Source organism: Ictalurus punctatus, chromosome 29 (genome assembly GCF_001660625.3).
Source record: "Ictalurus punctatus breed USDA103 chromosome 29, Coco_2.0, whole genome shotgun sequence".
Classification (NCBI taxonomy): domain Eukaryota; kingdom Metazoa; phylum Chordata; class Actinopteri; order Siluriformes; family Ictaluridae; genus Ictalurus; species Ictalurus punctatus.
In genome coordinates this window covers 14,932,687-14,959,797 of record NC_030444.2, presented here as the reverse complement: position 1 = coordinate 14,959,797, position 27,111 = coordinate 14,932,687, and the positions used below count along the sequence as shown (strand labels likewise).

Below are 27,111 nucleotides of genomic sequence, written 5' to 3'. Positions count from 1 at the left end.
CTACACACAGAGGCTTTGTTCTGTTCTCTTAGCAACTCAGCTAGCCATATTGGATCACACACGGAGAACCTTGAAGATACTCTGCCCTTATTTCTTTCCCTTCAATCCTGCTCTACCTTCCTCCTCTTTTCTTTACTTCCTCTTACATGGTGCCTCAGAGACCTCTCAAGGGGAAACTTCAGAAAATTTATATCTAATTTGCACATGGAGAAGTAAACAAAGTCGTTCAGGTTTGTTGTGATGAAACATATCATTTTAGAGAAATGAAACTAAACCGAGTGGGAATTATTTACAGAAAGCAGAGGGCTGAAGAGTTTAAGGCGTCGAATAGCAACATTACACAACGTTATTATATAAAATATGCTGTTATATGATTGCTATGTGACACAGTAATCAAATCCAACTTTTCCTTTTTCTGTTTCTTCAGAACAAATGCCTCAGAACCTCATCGTTAATAATACTGTATTAGCATGGTGCCATTAGTGACTTTAGCTACACTGTGAGTAGAACAAAAAACCCTAACTTTAACCGAAGAACAAATATTGTTGAAGGAGGGCGCGTGAGAGTCATTTAGCCCTGCTGGGAATGGTAATAATATTTTCCAAGAGGACTCGACCTCTGATAAATTATGCCTAGAGTTTAATAAGCTATCTGGAGCTAATATCACAGTGTCGCTAGCGTCCAACCATTCAGCTAATTAATTAGCAATAAGGAGAGTGCAGCGGCGGCGGCTTGCTTTATTCTGGATTTGTACCACAGTAAAAGGTCATGCTCTGATTCACAGAGATGATTTATTTTCAGTAATAAGAGAACTGATGGAGTTTCATCTCCTCTGTGAAGAGCTTTCGTCTTTTAGCCTCTTTCATCATCACCAGCTCTTCACCTCAGCACCAAGTGCAAACCTATCACTTCTACAAAAAAAAAAAAAAAAAAAAAAAACATAAATGAAGTAGTGGGTTTGATTAATGAGCTTCATTTGTGGAGGATCTGACTATGCCATGATGATCATCCACTTCACCTTTAGATTTCAGAGAGAAAGAATTTGAGAAGATCGCCCTCTTCATGTTTTTACATTGAATTTAAGAAAAAAAAAAACATTCATTCAATCTTCCCAAAAAAGAAAGTATTATGTTTGCTTTACTGCATTTTGCTCTTAAAACCCTGAGTAACATTGTTTTGGCATAGAATTAGCAAATGCACAAAATATGGTTAGCATCCATGCTAATGGCATGAGGAAGTTAAAGAAATTCTCAGGATTTAGTTTTTTTAAGTAATAATTTACTTTCAGCCTATAATATGGGTAACATGGTTATATTTGTAAAGTGACCTGCCTGGGAATCGAACTCCGGTCGCAGCAGGGAGTGCACGCGACCCTTAGCCGCTAGAAAATTATAATTCATAGTTCATAATTGGACTGGTTTGTTTGTTTGTTTGTTTTTTAAATCCCACTCACATAGATATTGTTTGTGTTTGTACTTGCCCACAAGACTTTCAAACAATTTCAGTTGGTTCTATTTCCCAAAATACAACAATGCTAGCAGTTTAATTTAAACCGCTGTGACCCTGACCAGGCAGTTACTAATGATGACTGAATGAACACTGGTAATGCATCACGCAATGCTGCACAGTCATGTTAATGTTAATGAACGTGGTCTTAGTTTCTTCCGCAAGCTTTATATTTGACCACACGCCTGCAAGAAAGTGGGATCCCAGTCCTGATACATACCTGCAGTGCACCTCATACTCATAGCTGTATTTGTATCTGTTTAGAACACATTATCAGCTCATTACATTCTGTTACATTCCTAATACCCATAATCCTTCAATCTCCATAGCACGGAGAAATTGAATTTGAAGGAAAATTGCTAACTTATTCACAAAATAATGGGCACCATGCTGCATTATTGACTCAACACTGCCTCTTCATCGAGGGGAAAGAAAAAAAAAAGAAAACTGATTTTGTCCTTGTTAATAATACATGAGACGACTGACTGTAGTGATGCAAGTGCCACTAAATCTAGGGCTTTCCTCAAGAGACACCCATCATCCCCCAAGGCAAAGCGACTACTTTTCCTGGACTTTCATCCTGTCTTCTCTATACACGAATGCCAACACTATGTTCTGTTCTTTCTTCCCCTTTTAATTAGACAAACAATATTATGGAATACAAATGTGGTGGGGGGGGGGGGGGGAGTAGAAAGGGATTGAGAAAGAAGCTCCTTGCTATTCAAGGCCACTACACAGGAGAGTTTGCAGGCTGTATGTGCACGGATGTTTAAAATTCAACCCCTGACCCAATGATAATGCAGCATCAGTAGAGACTTCCACATCTTTCAATCTCATTGTGGAATCAAATGCACTGAAGGCTGAGAGTGCTTTAAAATAGCTTTTCTTCCATACGTGGTATTGGATTCCAGGCATTATAAAGACTAAAACTAAAACTCAAGCAGTGATAGGAAGTGCGCATCCAAATGCTGAAAAATACTTTTGCTTGATTGAAATTGAAAAAGACATGGCTGGTTCATTTCCATCTCCACTGATATGACAGGGATGAAGGTAATACGATCAGAATGGACAATTAACCAATTGTACTTTTCACACATGGACACAAAGCCAAGCTTAGAGCCAAACCAGGAACCCTGGAGCTGTTTGACCCTCAGCTAGGCTTGGCTTTAAGCAGGGCTCTGGTGATGTACATCCTGGATGGTGATGAGCTTCCATGCTGTGCAGAGTCACTTTCAGAATCAACAATTTTAGCTGCATGAGTGCCTAATAATATGATAATATGTAATATGATACACAGATTATACACAGATTTCGCACATTTATTGCATTGCTATTTGAAAATAACATTAAGGCTAGATGTGAAAATTCAGCACCTCCATTTGACTTCATTGTTAAGTACAGTAGCTGCTTTCCATCTGTCGGTGTGGGTTAGTCGATTATGACTGCCTTATGACTGAACAAAGATGCCCACCAATGATGAGGTAAAGCAAGTCAAAGTCAATATCATTAGCAAAACTTATAGTATATGCTTTGAAATTGCATATATAGAACAAATATTATATGTGGCTTTTTGCTTATCACTGCTTATTTGCAATGAATATATGTCATTGGAAAACAAGGTAGCTTTCTTCTGGCAAGAAACCTGTGTTAGATTAATAAGAGGCATTTCTAGATGCAGAGAAGACAAAGGCAGACTAATTGGCAACAGAGGAGAGATTATAAAGGGTGAGAGGGGTAGAGCTTGAGCCAAAGAAAGAAAGAGAGAGAGCAAGAGAGTCCATGACTAAAGCCTCTTCACTGACTCGCTGGCTCATTTCCGGTCATCCATCTGGCACGTCTCTGCTTCATCCCATGGGGAGGAAACAGAGGGCATGAGCTCAGTGCTGTTAGCGATTAGCACCTGGGCTAGCACCTGAGAATGCCTCGTTCTGACACTAGAAAAAATAGCTGAAGGAGTGCAGTTGGCATCATCAGAGGGTCTCTTCATCATCCTCTGGCTTCGATTAACCTCCATCATCGTCCAACAGGCAGATCTCCCTCCTGCACCTGCACTAATCCCTTCTGTACGCTGCTCATTAACGAAATACTAATTGTGTAAAGGATTGTTGATGCAATTTGGTATGTGAGAAAGACAGAAATGAAGAGTGTACTTGTTTGTAAGAGGAAGAAGGTGAGAGATGAGGGAAGAGGGGGAAAAAAAAAGAGAGAGTGAAATAAGCCGAGGACACGATCGATATCTAGGATCAATTTACAGAAGACTGGAGGGAAAAGTGCTAACTGGCTCAAACCATTTCGGCAAGTACGATCCATAAAATGTGATCTTGCCAGCTCAACCAGTATTTAAGTAAAATATTTAAATGTTTTATTAGCTATTCCTAAAGGGTCCAAGAAGTTCTTCTCAGAAAGCATTAGAATGTGCGGGAGGTATTTTTTGGTGGCCACTGATTTGCATTGGAGACCGTTTGTGTTGCTCGGCGTGTCGTTTCTGCAAGAACGGAACTTTAATAACAGCCTCATCTTTAAAGACAATATCCCCATCTGTCTTTGCCATATTTTATCTCTCTGTATTTATTACTCTCTTTTCGGATTTCGCCTCAGTTGGACCTCATCTGCTGCTCCCGGAGGAGCGCTCACTCATTGATTACAAAGAAGTAATTTTCCATTTGATATGATCACTCCAGGAGACTAAGAGCTTTCATCAGTATTCAGCTCACTAGGCCACTGTCAGCAGCTGTCTTAGTTAGGCCACTCTGGGAGATAATCTCAGAGCCATCTAATAGGGTTCTCCTTGCAGACTTTATTCACCTTAAGAAAATGGAAGAAATTCATGACATCTTCCAGTTGCGAGAGCTTCCACACGTCTGTGGGAGCTGACTAGGATGATAATTCAAACGCACTCTCAGAATAACATTCAATGAAACCAAAACATAAGCAGAACAGCTTGGCATCAGTGTGCCTTACAACAACATTTGGGATGTTTTTGGCTGTGAAAACTGTTTGACAACTAAGAGTACGCAATATTGGTGGACATCTGTATCATGAGATGTCCATGTGTCTGCATGTTACAGGACTGGAAGACCCAGTCAAATTGCAAGTGGACAGTACCCTTCACCGTTTCGTACACATTTCGCGAGAAGAAAAACATGCTCAGAGGGCGGTTGATAGTAAACTCATACTTGTTTGACTCTCATGCAAGCCGGAGTTTCTACTCTCATATATACATATTAATCAATGAGCCCTTCTTTGAGAAGACTTTAAAAAGTCTCTCATCCATTAAACGTGTAAGTCCGTGTATAGTTTCTGCCTGTATTTCAGTTGGGGGTTGCAGTACTGCCTCCCAGAGCTGCTGTTTTGAGGTATACTGTCGCCCACCCTCATAGATCTTCTTTTTAAGGATGTTAGACAGGTTCTCATTAGGACTGAGCTCAGGAGATGATGGTGGATGGCCACACCACGTTTTTTCTCCTTTTATGCCCGTAGCAACCAAGTAGTCAGTGGTGGTTTTTTTTTTCTGCAGCATGGGATAGTGCGTTGTCCTGCATTAAAATAATTTAATTTAAGATGGCACGATACTTCTTTTTATACCATGGCAGAAAAAATCGGTTAGGAGCTCCACATATCTTGCAGAGGTCATTTTGACACCCTCAGGGACACTAAAGGGACCTACCATGTCACTTCCTGATATTCCACCCCTAATCATCCCTCTGACACATCCTTGCTGATGTCAGAGTGATGTTGTTGGACTAGGGTGGTCATTCGCCAACCATCCAGAACTCCATCCATCTGGACCGTCCAGTGTAGCACGGCATTGTATTTCTGACATCGTACTTCATGTATTCCTGAGTGCACTGCAAACTTCTATGGGCTCCAGAGACACCAGCAGCTTCAAATGTGTGTTTGTTGCCCAACAGTGGCTTTGTTATAGCTGCCCTTTTAACATCATTAATGACATAAACGTTCCTTCATAAGCCTTTCTCTGCCGAACACGTCTGTGCTCTGAATCACTCACAAATCTTTTCACTGTTCGATGATCTCTATTCAGTTTTCGCAGAATATCAGTAGTTTTCATGCCTATTTCACACTTTTCATTCCCATATTGCACGAGAACTGTGACTTGCTTAATAATATGGAACAACCTCTTAAATAGGTTTCCCTTTAATTAAGATCATCTGGCAAACTAATTATTAAACCTGTCTGAGATTGATACCAGTTTTCTAAAAATATATGCGAAATAAAACAAACAAACACTTTCTTTGAAAAACTCAAATCTAAAGGTTGATTTTACGGAAATTTTACTTAGATATATTTTTACATACCAAGTTTGTTGGAAATTAAAAATTGTATATATATTTTTTTTACCCATCCACCTTTTTTATTTTTACATCCCTACAGGTGAGCTACACAACTATTCAAACTTCAACCCACCATGTACAGAACAGCATAACGACGCCAATGCGGTTCGCTTTACAATGCAAGGCAAATTAATTTTAATAGACAACGAACTCTGCAGGAAGCCTCTATAAATAAAGAACGAGATCTCATATAAAATGATTACAATTCACAATGACCTATACTGTGCAGGTTACCGAGCCAGATCACAATGCACCATCAAATTCGCACCATTCATACGACGTTTGTAATAATTAGGTCGCCTGAATAGTGCTGCTTGTAAAACACAGTGCCTGAACACGTAGATAGGACCTGGATCACGCTGATGGAAGGAGATGAGTGTTTCTGAGAAGTGGATAGGAGGCAGTGTTGCAGAAATACATGCAGGTGGAGGAGTGAGCTGGGGGGAGGGGGGGTGATGGACTTTAATTTGAGTGCAATCGCATGAAGGAAAATGGCCACTCACAGCACAGACACTTAAGATTCAGGTGCCTACCTGCTGGGCATTTTGGTTCCCTATTTCACATTTCAACCTGCACTTATCATACACACTCTTATGTTGTAATCAGACACACACCATCAGGTAGAATGCTACAGCCAGGGTATGTAAAAGAAAAAAAAACATTGCTGAATGGTTCAGAGGACGTCCATATTCAAGCTTTGAATCAGCGCTGGTTCTAGTTATAAGTGGTTTAAGGGCCACCGAGCCACCAGGGGCCCCAGGAGAATGCAGTACCTCCTTAATATAGCTTTTGTAATAATATCTTTTAGTGACAAGGGACCTGAAGCCCATGAATCATAGCATGAGACAACCATCATTCAAGTTATCCACTGTATGAACTGTACAACTTTATAGTCTCGTTGTATTTTAGGCTATATTTGGATTGTGGTGCTTATTCATCCATCTACAACCTTGTTCCTCTAAACCAGAAGGAGGAAATAAACTCAGCATTTCTTTAGAAGAACTTTCTATCCGCAGTTACGAGGCACCAACAACTCCATGACGGTTCAGAATGTGTTATCTTAAATAAATAAATAAACAAACAAACAAACATTATCCGTTATTCTTCTTAAAAATAACAAATAAAAATCTGTGTTTTAGTGATAAAACATGTTTTTATGATAGAATGTCAAGAGAAGAGGAAAAAGTTAGGTTTTTGGACCCAAGGAAGGAGCACAAAAATCAATTCTGGATAAATTCCACCAGCTCATTCAAGAGCTTAAACTTGAACTGTTAGAAAAATATTGCTGGAAATGTTGAACATCTAACTGAAGATCATGTTTTAAAGGGTTACTATAGGAGAAATTAAACTTGGGGTGCGAGTTTCAATGGAGTATTGCGTGTTTAAGCAAAATTTGTCTAAATTCGTTCATCATTCCCCAATGGAAGAGTTATCTGAGCTAAATATGGTGCAACATTTTTTTTTACATATTGAGCTGAATGTGGACCTGCTGTAAATGTACACCTGTGTTTTATTGGTTAGCTTTGGATGAGTTTATCTCCATCATTCCTTTGGTGAGATGTGAAACAGATTAGGTGGTCATCACTGGTGTATTCGCTAATCAGTATAACGAGCCTGGTGTCCAATTAAAAACGTCTGCATTTACAGTGACCATACTGTTTATTATGTTTTGTCGGAGACAATTGGTGAAGTTTAGTTTTGAAGTATAAGCTATTCATTTTAATTCTGCTTATGGCAGCGTATTCCAGACTTTATTCAAATGCAAATGCTAATTAGAGGATGCCAATTCAAAAATGTATTTGCATTCTCATGTTCCAATTCCCCATGCCAAAAATAAAGCACCTCCGAATTCACATTAGCATTTGTACCATCAATGAAGTCTGTCTGTCAATCAAAAACTACTGGACGGAGGGAGGTTTTATTGGTGTTTTGGAGGAAATCGGTTCAACTTTGTGGCAATAGTGCTGACAAAAACATGGAGGTAAACAAGAGAAAGCCAGTTTTGATTGAAGTGTCTTCAAATTCGAATGATTTGGAAAAAGCAATGTTTTTTTTTTTTTTTTTTTTTTTTTACATCCTGTTGTCCTAGAAACATCAGGATTTTCCCCTCATACTAATTACAAAAGAATGTTCTCATGGAGACCTGTTATTAATACCAGCAAGCAAAATGTGAAACAACAACTGGGTAAAATGTCACCGTGAGAAGAACTTAGAAGATGTTAGAAGAGCACATGAGGTGAAATTCTGAAAAGATGAAAAGCACGCACTAAGAAATAAAACGCAACCAAAAGGTTTTTAAAAAGGGGCTAAACAAAGGGCAAAATGGTTTCAAGATAATTTCTTGTGTTCCTGTGTGTGGGTGAGATATAATTGTGTTTTTGCAAGAATGCACATTATATTTAAAGGAACGTGTGCTCATTGGAGGCGCAGAGCCATAAAAAAGAAATTCTTTTCTTTTCAGTTCTTTTCTTTTTTTAGTCATTCCTAATCTCTGCTAATCCACTTTAGAGTCATATCTACAAAACAGGACAGAATTGTTGCGCTGGTGCAACGCCAAACGCTATTTTATTATTTATTTATTACGCTTCGTTAGTTGCGATAATCAAATTGGAATTCAGGTTGCAGTGGTTTTGGGTTTAGAGTGCTGCTTTCTGCTGTTTTGGAAAGATTGGTGATGTTTGTCTAGTGCCACTGCAGGATATCTTTATATCCGAGCTAATGTGTCAAATACTAGTGGTGTCGAAAATCACAGTAGTCATGATAGCGCTGTAACTGGACTGGTTGAACTACTGAGAGCAAGACAATATAAAATGTGTCAGAGTCTTATTTTAAAAATAAGAAAATAATATTAGAAAGAGAAAGAGAGAGAGCGAGAGCGCGCGAGAGAGTTTTGCTTAGAGTTACTTGGTTAACTATGGTGAAAATGGCAGGAGGACTCTGAGGGCATTTCCAATTTGCATATTTATGTATATTCATAGATCCTAGATTGAGGTGTGGCTACACTTTTAGATTTCTTTGGTTTGTCCTTCTTGGGGAACCTTTAAAGCACCGTACAACAGACGGCTTTCCTATCTCAGTGTTCTATCTAGATCTTCTTTAAAAAAAAAAAAAAAGACGTATAAACTATTCAATTAAAACAACATATCACATAGCACATCATTGTTGAATTCTCAATTCTGATTGGTCAGAAGGTGTTGATTCATTTTCACAGTAGCGCTGCTGCAAGTCACAGGTTTATATTTATGCACTCGTTCTAATACGTTATTGTTTCTCTAGTAACGGCTCATTCACAGAAACCTATACAGTGCATGCTCCACATAAACAGCTAAAAACAAAAGTCTGTAATCATTGATATAAGCTTTCTTGAAATAAGATGATGTTTATTTGACATTTCTGGAAGGAGTCTCCAGCGTCAGCACTTCTGGACAGAGGAGTTCCTTGGTAATATAACAATCCGTGGGTTTTTTTTTGTCATTAAATTTAAGTGAGAGAGAAAAAGAGGGACTGGTGAGGGGAAAGACTGCTATAATTTAAGCGAGAACAGAAACTACCTTGTTTAAAATGTTCTACAACATTACATGTAACTATAAACAGATATGTCAAGGTACGTCTTTTTAAAAATACATAGACGATTGTTGGAGGTTTGTGCTGTTATAGGAAAATGTGAGTCCTGCCATTCCTTACTTTATATTTTACACCAATTTGAAAGTTTGAACTTATACACCGTCAAACAGAACTTGTTATTTTAAAACCTTGTCACTTATGTGCCTAAAATGCACAATATTTGGTCCCGATCTGACATGGGCACTAGGATGGACACAAAAATAAAAAAGGGATGTTAAAAATGCTGATCTTAATGTTCTAGCAATATATGTGTCACTCAAAATTGATTCTCATCAGACTGTATTGAAATCGATAATATATTCATTTTTATAGTTTTGAAAAAATGTATGCAGAATTTATACTTTACTGAATTGCTGATTTTCAGTATTCGCTTTCAATTTCCAGGCCATAAAGGTGATTTCGCTCAGCCTGAGCCTGACCCCAACATCTATGTTGTTAATTTGATGGGCAATCTAATTACATTTTCCTCTTATCCAGTCCCAGTTCCTGCTTCTCTATATCGATGTCGAGAGGTGGATTAACAATAGACCTGCCTTTCCTTCCCTCTTTAACCACTCACCAGGGACTGGGCCTTAAATAATGGCTGGCTAAACAGCATTTACTGCATTCTCAATTGGATATGAAAGGGCTAATTCTGCAGGCCAGCCACAGTCCAGCAAGCTCCTCTCTTCTAATAGCCCTTACCATAGCTATCCAACCAGCCCTGAGCTGTGCCCTTTTCATTTATCCGGCTTTAGATTGCTAGATTCAGATATTCAATTACAGATTATTAACTGGCACAAACAAATTCATTCTGCGCCATCGCCGTGGATGATAATGATACAAAGAGTTTATTGGATTGGTGCCGGGAAGAGGAAGAGGGGGTAAGGGGGCAAGCTGAAATGGAATAACTTGGAATCCGTGGACTATGAAATAGAAATTAACTGTCTGTTTCAATGCTTAATAGGCCTCAATATTTGTAGTTATTGCAGTTTGATAAGTACACACAAACACACACGAGTCTGGGGAAAATAAAGTGGCAGAGTTATAATTATTATAATGATTTTTTTGCCCGTGTTTTGAGTTCTGCAAGCTAAACTAGTATATGCGAATGCTGAAGGGAGCTTGGAGACATGATGGCAGCTGAGAGAGAATATAATCAGTTAAATAAATCTGAGTTACTAAGAAACTAAAATTTTCTCTATTCATTTCTGGGAAAAGAAAAAAAAAAACATTTGTGAGTCATGTTTAAGATGAATTCGTAGTCTAAATCAGGTACTAAGGTCAGTTTTGTTCCAGACTTGCCCCAAGAGGTTAAAACGTTCTGTGAATTATGAAAGCTGTTTTTGAGCCTTGGTGCAGGTCCAGTACCACCAAGAAAATGACCCGTTGTGTGCTCCGCATCAGATTCTCTCAGTGCCATATACCAAGTGTCATGATTAGTTCAATTTGTCACGTCTCGTTGATATAAGACATGATATAAAATCAGAGTAGGACTGAAGCACTGTAATTAGATCAGCGGTCACACTGAGAACATTGGGGAAAACACACCAAAGGAAAAAAAAAAAAAAAAAAAAACTAGAGTTCACCATTTCACAAACCTGCATGCACAAAAGTGACATATGGAATTATCAAATTGATCCAAGGTTCAGCAGGAATACAGTGTGAAAGTAAGCCTGCGACTAGCCCAGAACTGGTCCTGGATGCGAACATTCAGACCAAGTGTGAAAAGAGCAAGCAAGCTCCTCAGTTCCAAAATGATCTGGGGATCGTCACAAATATCAGCATCGGCATCTTTATTGCATTGTATACTGAGGTGCAATTGGCCAGAAGGTCCTCATTTTGTCAATTTGCCGTGATGTAACTATAGCTCTGATTGATTGCTCCTATAAAGGAGTCTATCAATGGACGCTTGTTACCTCCAGCCATCAGTTATTTGCTGATCCAGTTAAACCATCGATTCTCCAAGGCCACTGTGCGGTTTCATGACTGCCAAACGTATATCACTACAATCAAGAGTCATTTACGATCAGACTGGACGATTACTTGGTGGTATTTTCCCAGCAGCTGGGCATTAAAAAGTTACAGCATGGTAAATATTGTGGATCGAAAGGTTATTTGTCTGTATGCGACATGTTGGTTTTCAGGCATTAGTGGATGTGGTTTGTAAGCAAAGCCTAAAGGCTTAAAGTGCAAAATCTGAAATGGTGAAATAATAAAAGCCATCAGTTAAACATGACAGGGAGTGTCTGCTCGGTAAGGCCAGGGATACCTGACCATTAATCTTTCCGTCAAAGAGGTGCTCACGCTGCAAGATTTCACCATCGAGTTTTTAAGCTGGAGTGGGTGGGCAAATTGTACCGCTTGGCAAGACTTGTAGAATCTCTTCTGAAATGTTAGTGTATTTCTCAGATGTGTCTTTAACAGTGACCATGCTTACTCATGAGTATAGTCACTGCAATGAAATAACGTAACAAGTCATCCACATACTGCATGCGTGTATTGTCCATAGAAGCAATAGACATGGTCTTCAGCTGACCGCAAAATATTTTAGCAAATCAAACCACTTGAATAAACAGTGCAGCAGAATGGACAAACATAAGAAACTACATGGCTGTAGTTCAGCAACTCCACTTTTCTCAACATGAAAAATGACCACTTCTCTAGCAGATCCTCTTGTGAATTATTTAGCTCAAAACAGCTCACTGTGAAACAGCAGGGTTTTCACAGACATTATAGATTTGTCATCTTCTCTGGTCTGATTATTCAAGTGATGATGAAAACAGAAAGTTTAAAGACGATTGCGTAAAGAAGAATGTGTTTATTCTCTACTTCAATTCAAAACAGAAATCTCATCTGTCACCTTCATCATCTCACCTGCCTACCTCTATCGTCCTGTTGCCTTGATATCTGTTGTGAAGACGGAGACTTCATCACCTCGTCACTACCTGAGACCCTGGATCCACTACAATTTGCATACCGCCCAGATCACTCCACGTATGATGCCATCATGCATCTTCTCCACACTTCTCTGTGACATCCGGACTCCAGAAAGGGAAATAATATTTAAATGTGGTTTGTTGACTACAGCTCAGAATTTAACACTATAATTCCCTCAGAACTCACCACCAACTGGAGGACCTGGGTCTGAGACCGTCTCTGTGCCAGCGGCCCCCCAGGGATGTGTATTGAGCCCCATGTTGTACTCCCTGTACATCTATGACTGTTTGGCCACTTCCAACTCTTCCACCATTATTAAGTTCACTGATGACACTGTTGTGTTTGGCCTTATCTCTGATAATGATGAGAAGGCCTATTTAGAGGAGATTAAGAGCCTGGAAAAGTGGTCCCAGGAGAAAATTCTCCTCCTGAAAGTCAACAAGACAAAGGAGCTTGTTGTGGACTTCAGCACAAATCAGGAGAGGCGCTACCATCCACTCGAGATCAACAGGACCCCAGTGGAGTTTGTGGACAGTTTCTTTTACCTTGATGTCAATGTCACACAGGACCTGACATGGTCCTGTCACATCAACACCCTGGTGAAAAAGGCCCGTCAGCAACTATTCCAGCTCAAGCACTTGAAAGATTTTAAACTACCCTCTAAGGTGCTCAGGAATGTGTACACCTGCACCATTGAGAGCATCCTGACAGGAAACATTACAGCCTGGTTTGGGAACAGCACCATGCAGGACAGACGAGCTCTCCAGAGGGTGGTGTGAACAGCTGAGCATATCATCCGCACTGAGCTCCCTGACCTGCAGTTCATCTATAACAAGCGGTGCTGCACCAAGGCCAGGAAGATAATGAAGGACCTCAACCATCCCGACAATGGACTGTTCTCTCTGTTACCATCAGGGAAACCTTTCTGTTCCCTGAAGGCCAAAACAGAGAGAATGAATAGGAACTGTTTCCCTACAGTCAATTCCGGCCCTGAACCAGGACTAGAACTCTATTTGTTAAATATAGGTGTGAAACAATTATTGGTACCCCTATGAATTCATATCAGAAAAATATATTTGATGTATATTGCCATTGATATTAATTTTTTTTTTTTAGTACACCTGGGTGACTCAGGCTCCTAATCAGTCTTTGGTGGAGTCCATCTCACTCTGGACCTGCAATTCCACTGCAGTGGTGGAGTCATGGATGACAGATGCTGACTGCTGAAGGCAGGCTCTAAAAATAACTTCAGTGTGCTGAGCTGATCTATCGGTTCCCGGGCTGTCTCCCAAAAGCACCTCGGCCACTAGATTTCCTCAGAGGCCTATAACTCTGCCTGGAATAGGCCATCAGGCCCACCCACAGACCCAGGTCATCACAAATAGACTTGTTTGAACATCCATCCATCGTATCTGGGACACTGTTTAATGCACTTGCACCCACTGAATAATAATTATTGTCCACAACAGAGCATCTGAGGCCACAAAGTCTGAAGGCTGATTGAATATTGGTTACCTTCATTTTGTTATTGATTCTGCATAATCATTAAGAAAGCGCTCGCCATCTCAGCAAGAAGGTCAGCACTTTCAATTGTTGGAGTTTATGAACCAGAGCAGTCTCTGAATTCTGAAAGGATTTTGTAAGAGAAACATTGAAACACTGAGTTATTGAATAATAAAAAAATAAGAGCCAATCATATTGCAGTATGCAAATGACAGCCACATAGCACCAGTTTATCAATGGAAGACTGTGGCTGGTAATTTGCATATTCATAGAATTGAGAATTTTTCATGAGAAAGTATAAAAGCATCTATATCTCCTCACTTTATTCTGATTAAATTTGTCATTAATTCATGTCATAATTCATTATATATATATTTTTTATTTTTTTTTCTTTAAATTATATATTCAGATTTGTATAATATATTCATATTACTTGTATTGTTAAGTAACTCTGAAGCCTTTAAAAGTCCAAAATTGTTTTTACCATCTCTGTTTGGAAATAAAATAAAAGCTACTGGATGTGACAAGCTCGGAGTGTTCACAATCTTTAAGCCCGTGCTGCGTTAATAAACACTGCACTGAAGAACATCAGCAGCCCGGCTGTGAGCTGGTTTGTTATCCTGTAATATAAACAGCACTATTTGCATTAATAAGAAATCCAACCTTGCATTATTAATTACATTTGCACTATGACTTGCTTTTCATTTGTTCAGAAGAAAAATCCCTTCGCAAACAAGCAAAGATCAACACAATGCATTATTAACAAAGCAGTCCAATAATAATAAAAATGCACTTAAAAATTTAAAACAATGCTCAAATATCATAAAATACAAAGGGGGATCTATAATCGCATTCGAGTATATGAACAATAATGTTTTACAACCCGAATGCTACCAGTAATCACTGAAATATAAACGAGAGCCACACTGGGCAACTTAAAGCTCACGTGAACGGTCGTAATGATGTGTCAAAGCTTCAACAAAAATCTTAACACTACAGAAACATGGATTCTGATTGGTCAACATCAGCTCTGACAATTCTAATACGCTATTGTTACTATAGTAACAACTTGCATAGGGACACAGGTACAGAGCTGAGCGATAGTTCTTAGCTAAACACTGACGTGCCTCCCGATGACCTTGTCCTTTAAAAGAGTGCCATCTAAGGCTGATGATGCCACTCATCACTGGTGTCGTAATCGCATATTATAAGGAACCTGTAAGCTCTGTAATGAGATGAAAGAGCCATTCACTGGGGTATGAAGGATGTACTATGAAGGATGTCCTTCAAGCAGAAATTCTTTGGAAAGATTTCAAATTTTTCAATTGTTCCAATTAAGGGCTACTTTATTATAAGTTAGAATTTTATAAATATTGCGGAGCACACAGTTTTGTGTTGCAGAAAGGATCACAAATGATAAATTTCACAAGATTCTTTGTACATTTTTGATAAAGAAACCAAAAGATAAAGGGCAAAAACAAACAAAAAACAAGCAAGCAAATAGTAATGTAAGGCACAAAAATAATAAAAATCAATCAGTCTATCTCTCTATCTATCCATCTATCTATCCATCTATCTATCCATCTATCTATGTTTATCTGTTTGTCAATTAAGCTTTATTTTTGTCTACAGATACTTTTGTACTTTTTCTTAAATAGTTTAGAGTAAACTCCATATTTCGACTCAGTAGATTTGATGATTTGATAAAAAGTAACTGATCTGAAAAATCTATTCCATCAACCCGGACGTGTGAGAAAATCAATGCAGTTATATTTCATACCAACAACATCCTTCTGAACTTTTGATATGAACTGAGATGTGGGTATTAGCGTAACTATGGACAGAGACGTGTTGAGTTCCTGATGCAAATGTTTCTGTGTGACAATGTTCTCATCATCGTTCTGTTTGTTTAATCTGTTAAATGTAATCTAACAAAGACCACATTAGCCACATACTGATGATGTGCTGCTGGATGCTGTGTCACTAACTCCCTCTCTACTCCCTCCCTCTCTACTCCCTCCCTCTCTACTCCCTCCCTCTCTACTCTGCCCCTACTCCCTCCCTCTCTACTCCTTCCCTCTCTACTCCCTCCCTCTCTACTCCCTCCCTCTCTACTCCCTCCCTCTCTACTCTGCCCCTACTCCCTCCCTCTCTACTCCCTCCCTCTCTACTCCCTCCCTCTCTACTCCTTCCCTCTCTACTCCCTCCCTCTCTACTCCTTCCCTCTCTACTCTGCCCCTACTCCCTCCCTCTCTACTCCTTCCCTCTCTACTCCCTCCCTCTCTACTCCTTCCCTCTCTACTCCTTCCCTCTCTACTACTTCCTCTCTATTACTCCCTCTCTACTATCTCCCTCCTCCCTCCCTCTCTACTTCCTCTCTACTACTCCCTCTCTACTCTCTCGCTACTCCCTCTCTACTGCTCCCTCGCTACTCCCTCACTACTCCCTCTCACACCACATAAACATGCATGCTGTAATTATCAGCCTCCTCACTCTGCTACGGAACAGGTAAACAGTAAACACTACTCTACAGGTAAACAGTAAACACTACAGGTAAACAGTAAACACTACCCTACAGGTAAACAGTGAACACTACCCTACAGGTAAACAGTGAACACTACTCTACAGGTAAACAGTAAACACTATTCTACAGGTAAACAGTAAACACTACCCTACAGGTAAACAGTAAACACTACCCTACAGGTAAACAGTAAACACTACTCTACAGGTAAACAGTAAACACTACTCTACAGGTAAACAGTAAACACTACCCTACAGGTAAACAGTAAACACTACTCTACAGGTAAACAGTAAACACTACTCTACAGGTAAACAGTAAACACTACCCTACAGGTAAACAGTAAACACTACTCTACAGGTAAACAGTAAACACTACTCTACAGGTAAACAGTAAACACTACCCTACAGGTAAACAGTAAACACTACTCTACAGGTAAACAGTAAACACTACTCTACAGGTAAACAGTAAACACTACCCTACAGGTAAACAGTAAAAAATACTCTACAGGTAAACAGTAAACACTACAGGTAGTTGTCAAGTCATGTTTAAACACCACTTCAGATGTAAACCTTAATCACAGAGCTTTGGACAACAGTAGAGCTTAGCGTGTGAGCTATCTCCCCACTGAGATTCTGCTGTGAACAGCATTAATGCGTGTGTGTGTGTGTGTGTGTGTGTGTGTGTGTGTGTGTGTGTGTGTGTGTGTGTGTGTGTGTGTGTGAGAGAGAGAGAGAGAGAGAGACTTTACCAAAATCTCACAGCAAATAATTCAAACACACACCAACAGCATTAGGGTGTTATAAGAGCAGAGGCTACAGGAGGCCTCCGATCTCAGAATGAAATGAACACAGAACTTGTGTACAAAAATGAGTAAATAAATCCAGTGTGTGCGTGTGTGTGTGTGTGTGTGTGTGTGTGTGTGTGTGCGTGTGTGTGTGTGTGTGTGTGTGTGTGTGTTATCAGCTCTGTGAAATTCATGCTTCTGTTCATTTGCGTTGGCTGAGTTTCACTGAAAATGTAAATCACAGAATATATCAAAGGCCTTTCAAGTACAAATAATCTCTTTTCATTATTCAAACCCCAGAAAGAAAGAAAGAAAGAAAGAAAGAAAGAAAGAAAGAAAGAAAGAAAAAAATGGAGATAAACAGACGGTCAGAGTGGCTGTATATACATACATATGCATATATATATATATATATATATATATATATATATATATATATATATATATATATATATATATATATATATATATATGCATATATATATATATATATATATATATATATATATATACACACACACACACACACACACACACACACACACACACACACACACAGGTGCATCTCAAAAAATTTGAATATTGTGAATTTTTTTTTATTTGAATTTTTTCTAGAATTTTATTTAAAAAATGGAACTTTCATATATTCTACATTCAGTACACATAAAGTAAAACATTTCAAGCCTTTCTTCATGTTTTAATGTTGATTAGTGCAGCATACAGGTCACGGAAATCAAAAATCCAGTCTCTCAAAATATTAGAACAAAGTTTTTTTGCACAATATTCAAATTTTTTGAGATGCACCTGTATATTGTTTCAAAGTGAGTTGAACAGCAGGACCTCAAAAAAAAATCTGTACATCAGTGTGCGTGTGTGCGTGTGTGTGTGTGCGTGTGTGTGTGTGTGTGTGTGTGTGCGTGTGTGTGTGGAGAAGCAGGATGACTATGTCAGAAATCTAGCACTCACCTCAACCAGTTTGTTGGCGTGCTCGCGGAAGACCTGGGCGTACTCCTTCACCTCCTTTTCATTGCCACTCTTGGCTGCTTCAATGAGGACCAGTAGAGGTACATTAGTCTCCAGGAAGGAATCAGAGATATGGTCCATCACTGCTTTCCTCAGCTGCAAGAGACAGAGACAAAGCCATATTATTACACAATACTAATTTGTTTACTTTGCTAATTTGTGAACTAGTTGTTGCGCAACTACAAATTTTTACTAGCGGGTCAGTAATTTTAAAAAAAAAGTAGTCGACGAGTCGTCTTTTCCGCAGTTAAAGCAAAACTGTTTCAGGACATCTCTATTTTCAGATAGCAGACCGCACTTCGGTTAACCATCGGACAGCCGGAAGCACACAGGCTACAGATAACATCTCCAGCTTTAACGTAGGGGTGGACGATGTGTCAAAAACATCACGATACTTGAAGTCACTTCAGTGAAGTACGATATGCAGGTCTGCTAACAATCTACGCCAGCAAGCAAAACATTAGTGGTGCAGTCGTAAATAAATCTATAAACCTATAAGAAACTGAACATTTTGATTATATTTTTATTTAATGCCTACAAAAATAAACTACTGAACACTGAAAAGGTATAAAAAAAAAATAATAATAATAATAATTCTGCTACAAAACAAAGAACATTCTGTAATTGTAAAGATTCAGGACAGAATTGTAAGATCTAATCAGCTGCTTGTAGTGATTATAATACGTGTAGTTTTAAAAAGTTATATGAAAAGTTATGACTTTTACAACTGATCACAATATCAGTACTATCAATATTACGCTGAAATCGCTTGATGATGATAACGTCTGCCTCGCTGTGTTTTTCCACCACGCAACTCTGCGTCATCCCCACAGCAGCGAGCAGCACGATGTATTAAATGTAGTCAAGTAGTCTAAACAACCTCTATTAGGAACGCGGTGTCTCATGGTGATATATTGCCCCCGCTGTTTACACTGGTATTGCACAATGCAAGCGCCTAGCTTTTTGTTTCTCAGGACATTGCACAAGCAATGTTCCAAACAATTGCACGATATATGCAGCAGTCATACTGCGTACACATCGTGGTATTTAAAGTCAAGGATAATCCAGGCTTAATAGAACATCACAACCCCCACCCCACCCCCGCCCCGCCTTGCTGAAATAGTCTAGACCCAAGGCCAGCTGTTCTCCCGTAAAACACTCACAGTATCAGCACCTGAAAACAACGCTAACATTTTTTTTTCCACTGGCGCTCTGGAACGGATAGATTTGTTTATGGAGCTACTTTTGGCTCAAACTGGTAAGAAACTGGCTGATGACTGCAAAATGGGTCCTGGGAACATTGAGAGAGCCTCTACAGCCTCTACGGAGGCATGAGCTAGCATAAAATAACACCATCCTGCCATTAGAGCTCAGCAAGACCCGCTTTCCCTGGAGGGCTAAACAGACTAGATGCATAAACACATACACAAACTTGTAGTCAGTGGAGTATTCAGGACCACTCGAACCTTCTTGGGGGCTTCAAAATGTTGTTATTGTACTGTCTCACAGTAGCATTAGCAAGGCAGAGGTGATGCAACTGGTAATAATATCTCTCTCGATGCCAGGGGCTAGCGCAGTTTGTGTGGTCAGCATCAGTCACAATCACAGCCAGAGGAAAAGTTATTTTAGAAACTCCTCCCGGGGAAGAAAGATGACAGGGGTAAACACTCTTAAACAACAGTAATTACCAACCAGTCATGCGCACACGTGTAGCTCAGCAACCTGCTAAAAAGCCCAAAGCGCCAGGCTCGGGGTTGGGCTGATAAATTATCACTCGCAAGGAAGCTAAATCCATCACGACTTGGCTAGCAAAGCATGTGGGCCTGCAAACTCTGCAGAGAGAAAAATGTGCTTCAAGCACAAGCTGGAGTTGTGCAGTTGATATGCAGTGTTTGTTAGCACCCTGGTCACCTGAGCATGAAATTCGGAAAAAGAGAGCACCCTCCATACCCAACGATCCATCTCTCGGGACGTCGATAATTCAATTGAAATGCTTTAAAGAAACGTGCAGCTATGTTTAATAATTTACGCAAAAGGACGTTTTCCAGAAGCTTGGAAAAGAGTGCCGAATCCGTCATACAGGTAGTGCATCATCGTATAATTATTTGGAGACTTGTTATATTTGCAGAACGGATCATAAAGGGTTCCGGCTTTCATGCTAACTAATGTATGCTCGCACATTTCCACTGCCGATGAGTCGAGATTTTCCATTTCCGTTTCTCACAGAGACCGAGTGCACTCACTCACTCACTTTTTTTTTAACCATCGTCTATTTAATGATGCTTATTCCAGTGAGTAGATCCTCATAATGCACCAGATCAGATCTGAGGGTGCTCACTTTATAGAGACATCATTCCTCAGAGTGTGCTAGACAAGCCTTTTTTCCAATAAAAATGCAGATTTTTGCTGCACGTCAGAGAGTTATATTCATCATCTGTACAAGACAAACGTTTACCTTAATCCAAAAAATCTAAAAGACGTGTTCAAAAAGCACTTATTTTAGAAATAACGAGACCGGTACTGGAAACGGACAAGCACTAAATTTCTTTTTTTAGGCCAACACGGAAGGAGTTACTGCTCCTCATCCAGATCCGAATTTTTACAGTGTTCACATTCACCGATCATCTCGTATTAATCAACTCACTCATTCATCTTCTTTGCAAGTGGTCAATTCAAATGGACGACCCCCAACCCCCCCCCCCAAAAAAAAGAAAATTACCCTAAAAGTGCTATCTACCAGCTTCCACATACCTGAGCTCACAGACACCGACGATTGGCTAGTGTCACTGTGATTGACAGGGGAGACAGAATGCCCCTCCCACTCACAACGCATGGACAATTTTGATCTCTACACTCCTGACTACAGACGGCTGTGCGATTGGCTTGTTTTTGACCAGGACTCTGAATTTCAATAAGGCTTGCGTTTACATCATCTGCCTCACACACAGCAATAAAGTTTCATGTCTACTAGTTCCCTCGTCTCATTTTCTTCTCCAATTTGTCCAAATTTGTCAACCAGATGGCCCTGTAGCAACAGTAAACCTCAGTGGCAAAAAAAAAAAAGAAAAGAAATCAATCGAAGTGAATTTGGAGGCGTACCAAGAAATAATTAAAGGGGGTGTATACTTAACTAAGCTTGAAAGATAAACATCTCTGACTGCCAACTGAGCAAAATGAGGAGGCATGATCTTCAAAGACAAGATTAGACTCTGTCTGGCAAATTTGCTTTTTAATGGGAAACTGTATGTCTAAGGATTACGATCGGGTTCTGGCGCGGAAACAGATGTCGCAGGAACTGTCGCAAGAATCCCTACGGAGAACTTTACATGGCTTATCTTTTTATTCCGAAACAAATCATACAGCCTGAGCTCGTGTCTATTATGTAAGTTGCTTGTGAGCAAATATAGTCGAGTATGAACGGACTGCTCGGTCCTCGGGAGCGCTGCGGTTTGTTTCCGAGCTGTTACCATTCGAAAAGCAGCAGACGCAAAATTCAAGGAAAATTAGAAGGTCCGATAAACAAAGCCTTCACATCCTCGCTTTCATTTCCTTTCTCTAGTCCTTTCATTTGTGAATGCGGGTAAAATAGCGAGAGGGAGAGCCCGTGGGTCAACAACGGCATGTTTCTTATTAAAATGTCAAGAGCAATCAGGGGAGAAACAGGGTTTGTGTGTGCGTGAGGAACGAGCAGGAATCAAAATGAAATAACTGGACGTGGTGGATAAAAGGAACGGCGTGTAGATCGAGATCAGGGGCGGAGAGAGAAGAGTAAAGATGACAGTGAAATTGAGAGGGAAAAACGTGGATAAATAGGCTGGGGCGTCCTGGTCTTGATCTTTCCATGATGTCTGTAAACGGTTGTAAATTGCAGGATGTCCTCCTGGTTTAATGTCTTGGGCAGCGTTGAGCAGAAAAAGGTACAAGGATGAAGACGATGAGAGTTTTAGAAAATGCAGTACTTCACATTGCAAGGTTTCGTCCATGCCCACAACAATGTTCCTTCTAACTGATGTCTGGTTCACGACAGACATGTTTAACTCCAGTGCAGGATAGTTAGGTGGCCATAATAATACCTATATAGTGGCTATAGGAAGAACTATAATCATTTTACTTGTGAGTTGTTTCAACATGGAAATCTCTAAACTGTGCTGGACTATGGGCATGTCTGGGTGATTCGAGAGGGAATAGAGAATGCTTTTTATTCTCCTATTTGTAGTTAATTTTTTTGTTACCTGTCTCACATTCTTTTTTCTTGTCCTTTACTTTCCATCCATTTAAATTCTGGCTTTAACAGTCCATAAAAATGCAACTTTATATACTTCTAACAAAGACCTTATTCCCTCTTTGGGAAGGAGGGCGTCAGGTTTAATAAGATAAGATACATTGAGACAGGATGAGATATGATGAGATAAGATAAGGTACGATGAGATATGATGAGAAGATAATATAAGATGAGATACGATGAGATAATATAAGGTACGATGAGATACGATGATATGATGAGATAAGATCATATAAAATAAGATAACATACAATGAGATATGATGAGAAGATAATATAAGATAAGATACGGTGAGATAATATAAGATAAGATGATATGATGAGATAAGATAATATAAAATAAGATAAGATGAAATATGATAAGAAGATAATATAAGATACAATGAGATCTGAAGAGATAAGATAATATAAGATAAGACAAGATACGATGAGATATGATATGATGAGATATGAGATAAGATAATATAAGATAAGATACAATGAGATATGATGAGAAGATAATATAAGATAAAATACAGTGAGATACGATGAGATGAGATAATATAAGGTAAGATACAATAAGATTTTTGTATCTATTTTTTTCTGACTTTTGACTTTATACACAGTTACATAAGTAATAAAACAGTCAGTGTCATACTGTTATAGGGAAATGATCATCAGTGGGATGGTGTATTGAAGCAAAATTACCTTTATCACCCCAAAGTTAATTATTTTTCTATGACAGCACATCTACAAGTGTTATTGTAAGAGTTGCCACCTTCTGACCAATCAGAGGCCACGATTCAATAATAAATCCTTACGTAGGATGGCGCTGGATGTTGAGACTTATCTAGGGGAGCCAGATGGAATTATCTGTTTTGCAGGGCTGTAATGTGACTGCCTGCACTGTGAGAAGGAATCCCAGACCAGGCCATTATCAGACTCTGATATGACACAGCGTTCCAGGTTCCTCCACCGGGTAATCACGGAGAGCCAGACACAGGCTCTATCACTACTCAAGATCATAGTGTTCGTCCTCAAATCACTACCAACTGCATGGATGTACTGGCCACTGAGTACACTATCACTTGTTCACCAATACAGGGCAGTATATATTATATATATATGAGAAAAGCTATTTCAAAACCCAGTCCGTCTCTATGAGTCTCACTCTTAGACACATTTCCTCAGGACACACTGTCAAGCCTGCAAGTCTTAAAGAGCTGAATAAAGATTCTGCTGGAGTGCTCAACCCTCAGAGCCAGTGTGTGACAGTCGCATGATAAAGCTACTCGATTAGACAAATCTCAAGTAGTAAAGAACAGAGAGTAAGGAAGCAGATGTTTATCTTAAATTGGGTAAATACCCGAGTCCATTTTTGTAATTATAGATAAGGATGTTATGCAAACCACAAATGCTATGCAGAGCAACAGGGTGTGTCTGCAGACTGCAGACCAGACATCTGTTTGAGATCATATGTGGGCACGCCAAGTGAAGAATAAATCACGACAGAATGGTACGACAAAGAGAAGTTGCTGCAACCCCCCCCCCCCGCCCCAAAAAGTAATTATTTTCCAATAATAGCATGTGCTGAAGCTTTTTATTCAGCTTAACATACAGAATTTGCCAGTGATTAAATATCGTAATGTATTAATATTGTTCAAACAATTAAATATTGTTGATAGCTGGGGATATTTAAGTCATAAAGCCATAATCTTTATTGTATTCCCCTACCAAGTCCAATCACTACACAACACTGCATTTTATGGTTTAAGGACCGGTTTGCGGATACTCTCTCCTCACACTAGAAAAAAAAAAAAAAGAATTATTTAAGGATTAACTTGTGCAGAAAAATACGCTTAGAAACATATGCTATGAAAAGTGCATGTCGCTAGAAGGCTGTCCTACAGCCGGCCATCAATCAATGCCCTACCAGGAAAGAAAAGATGACAGAGGCATTAATTAGAAACAGGGTGATAGGCCTTCAAACACATGGCATAGCTCCAGCGTGTAAACGAGCTTGCATCTGGGGTTTGCTAATTGCATGAGATCAGGCAGTTAAGGCTACGGGTCTAGCCTCATCATCCCACTCTCCTCAATTAGTACTATTCATCGTGCTGGAATGCCACCTTCACGGCAATTTTTATATCAAATCACGCAATCAGTCTTTTCAGTCTTGCTTACGGGCTCTCAGACATGAAGTTTTTTTTCTGTCCATCTGGGTCTCTCTTACACTGTCTGTCAGTTTCTTGTGGTGTCTCTTGACTTTCAATACTGATTTCTCTCTGATGTGAAAGGATGATGAAGTCTCTCTCTCTCTCTCTCTCTCTCTCTCTCTGCATCTGTCTCTCTTATTTTCAGCTGTTACAGACATGCTCGGAGCTCACAGTCAGCCTGGAGAACTCTCCTGCTAGCAAAGGTCTGAGCATTGCCGGTCTCCGAATCATGACTGGAATTCCTTCTGCAGAATTAGCCCACCTCTTGAGGACGGCTCGCTTGGGAAGGAACGGAATGGCTGTACAAACTGCTTACAAACTCCAGCCATAAAAATGACCAACTGCCATGTCATCTTTTTTATATCTTAAAACTATATTGGTATTGATTCGGTAGCCGAGAATCTCAGGTGGACTGCGCTAGCACTGCATGAGTCAAGTTCTGTCCTCGCTCAATGGTGAAGCGATAAACCATCAAACCAAGATGACTTGCTTGTGCATTTATGCAAATGAACACAACATCATAAAGTGAAAATCCCCCCTCCCCCACACGCTCAACAACTCAGCCAGATGATTCAACAGAGCGCCCCATAAATAAACCAAACCAAGCAGGGCGTTGCAATAACGTGCAAAAAAACAAAGCCTCGGCTGAACAGAAACCCCCGGTGCTAACGTTTCGCCACAGCTATCGCCACAATTGTCCCTCTGCTCTTGAAGGGAAGCAGACACTTGATTTGCGAAGGCTCGGGCTGTAGATCGTCTTGCCAGGTAGACAGCAATAACTCAAAGCTTGCTGCCACGGAGAGTTTGCTGTTCCGCCACTGAGGCTGATTTGATGAGATGGCGATGCCTTCATTCATTTGACTTAGAGCCGTGTGGAACTCCAGGCGGGGGGACGGGTCCCGGAGCTCATATTTTCTCCATCAGGAGAAGCCTGGATGTTTATTTGTAAGCCAGAACACTTGCACACCCACATGTTCATACTCGAAAAGTACATACATTAACATGTTCAACACAAATGGGATCCTGTCTACATCTTTCACAGCGAAAGAATACTACTTCGGTAAGTCATAGCGAAATGCAGCTGAACGAAGTCCAAATCAACTTGAAAACACGGTTGCTGCTGGGAAAATTCAGATCTGGCCTTTTTTTTTTTTTTTTTCCTAAGTTAAGAAAGCAATCATCGATGACAGACGGCATTATACTACACGCGTTATAACATACTGAGAACACAGCGGTGCTGAAGAAGGATGGATATTTCTACATCTGTATAAATACTAAAAACATAAGTGTACATGGCATATTTCCAGATTTTTCCCTAGAACTGTCATACGATTCTAGGATTAGTCCGAGCACGTCGAGTCATTTTCTATAGCAGCAGGTCTGACAGTAATGCAGCTGTAAATCACAGGTTAATATTAATGCACATTCGCCAGGACTTAAACAGATTATTTTAAATGTGGAAGGAGTCTCCAGTGTCAAAACGTTCACGGTAAAGCTGCAGATTTCGGACATCTTCGGCGCAGAAGAGTTCATGCTTTGCAATTCCTTAGTAACATCTTCTGGTCTTATAAACTTCAAAAGGGGAGGGGAAAAAAAAACAGATGCTGGTAGAACGACTGTTTATCACTGATGTAGCGTGAGAGATTAATGGACCTGGTGGATTATAAATGGACGGAGCATGGAGGGTAATTATTTATAAAAAGGTACAAAAATTTAATTGTTGGCAATTTGCCGTGGTATAATGATAATGAGTCTTTATTGGTCAGATATACATTATATGAGAAATAATTTTATTCTTCGCATGTCCCAGCATGTTAGGAGCTTGGGGTCATCCCTGGAGCAGAGAGGGTTAAGGGCCTTGCTCAAGGGCCCAACAGTGGCAGCTTGAACCCCTGACCCTCCCATCAGTAACCCAGAGCCTTAACCGTCAAGCCACCACTGCCCCGTATAACAGGAATAAAACATCATTTCTTACAAATTCTACATGCACTTTCTGAGGTCTTGTATAATTTAATGTTGGCACTTCCATTCCTTTTTGTTTCCTTTTAGAACTGATTGAACACAGCAACGCTGTTTAGCATGACACAGAATTGTGAATATTTCACACTTGCGTGATTTTTAGTCATGTCGTGTTTGTTATAAATAGACATGGACGGTCTACGATGAAATTTATGCAGCATACTGCTATACAGACTTGAAGTTTTTTTTTTTTTTTTTTTTTTTGGGGGGGGGTCTTTTTTTCATAGGAACTTCGTAATTCACTGTCGTAATTTGTCTCAGTGCCCAATCCTGATAGAACCTTATTATTATTATTATTATTATTATTATTATTATTATTATTATTATATTATTATTATTATTATTATTAATCCCGGCACTTCCATGGTCTCGGATATTTGTAAA

The 27,111-nt window shown here is 39.7% G+C and overlaps 1 protein-coding gene across 2 annotated transcripts in view; it reads right to left on the bottom strand.

Moving 5' to 3' along the window:
• Nucleotides 1-27,111, bottom strand: part of ctnna2 (catenin (cadherin-associated protein), alpha 2) — a 291,101-nt gene that overhangs the window by 40,135 nt on the left and 223,855 nt on the right. For both annotated transcript variants that reach the window (XM_017460858.3, XM_017460860.3), the window contains one exon: nt 18,176-18,328. In XM_017460858.3, coding sequence (XP_017316347.1) covers nt 18,176-18,328 — 153 coding nt within the window. The remainder of the gene's footprint in view (nt 1-18,175; nt 18,329-27,111) is intronic.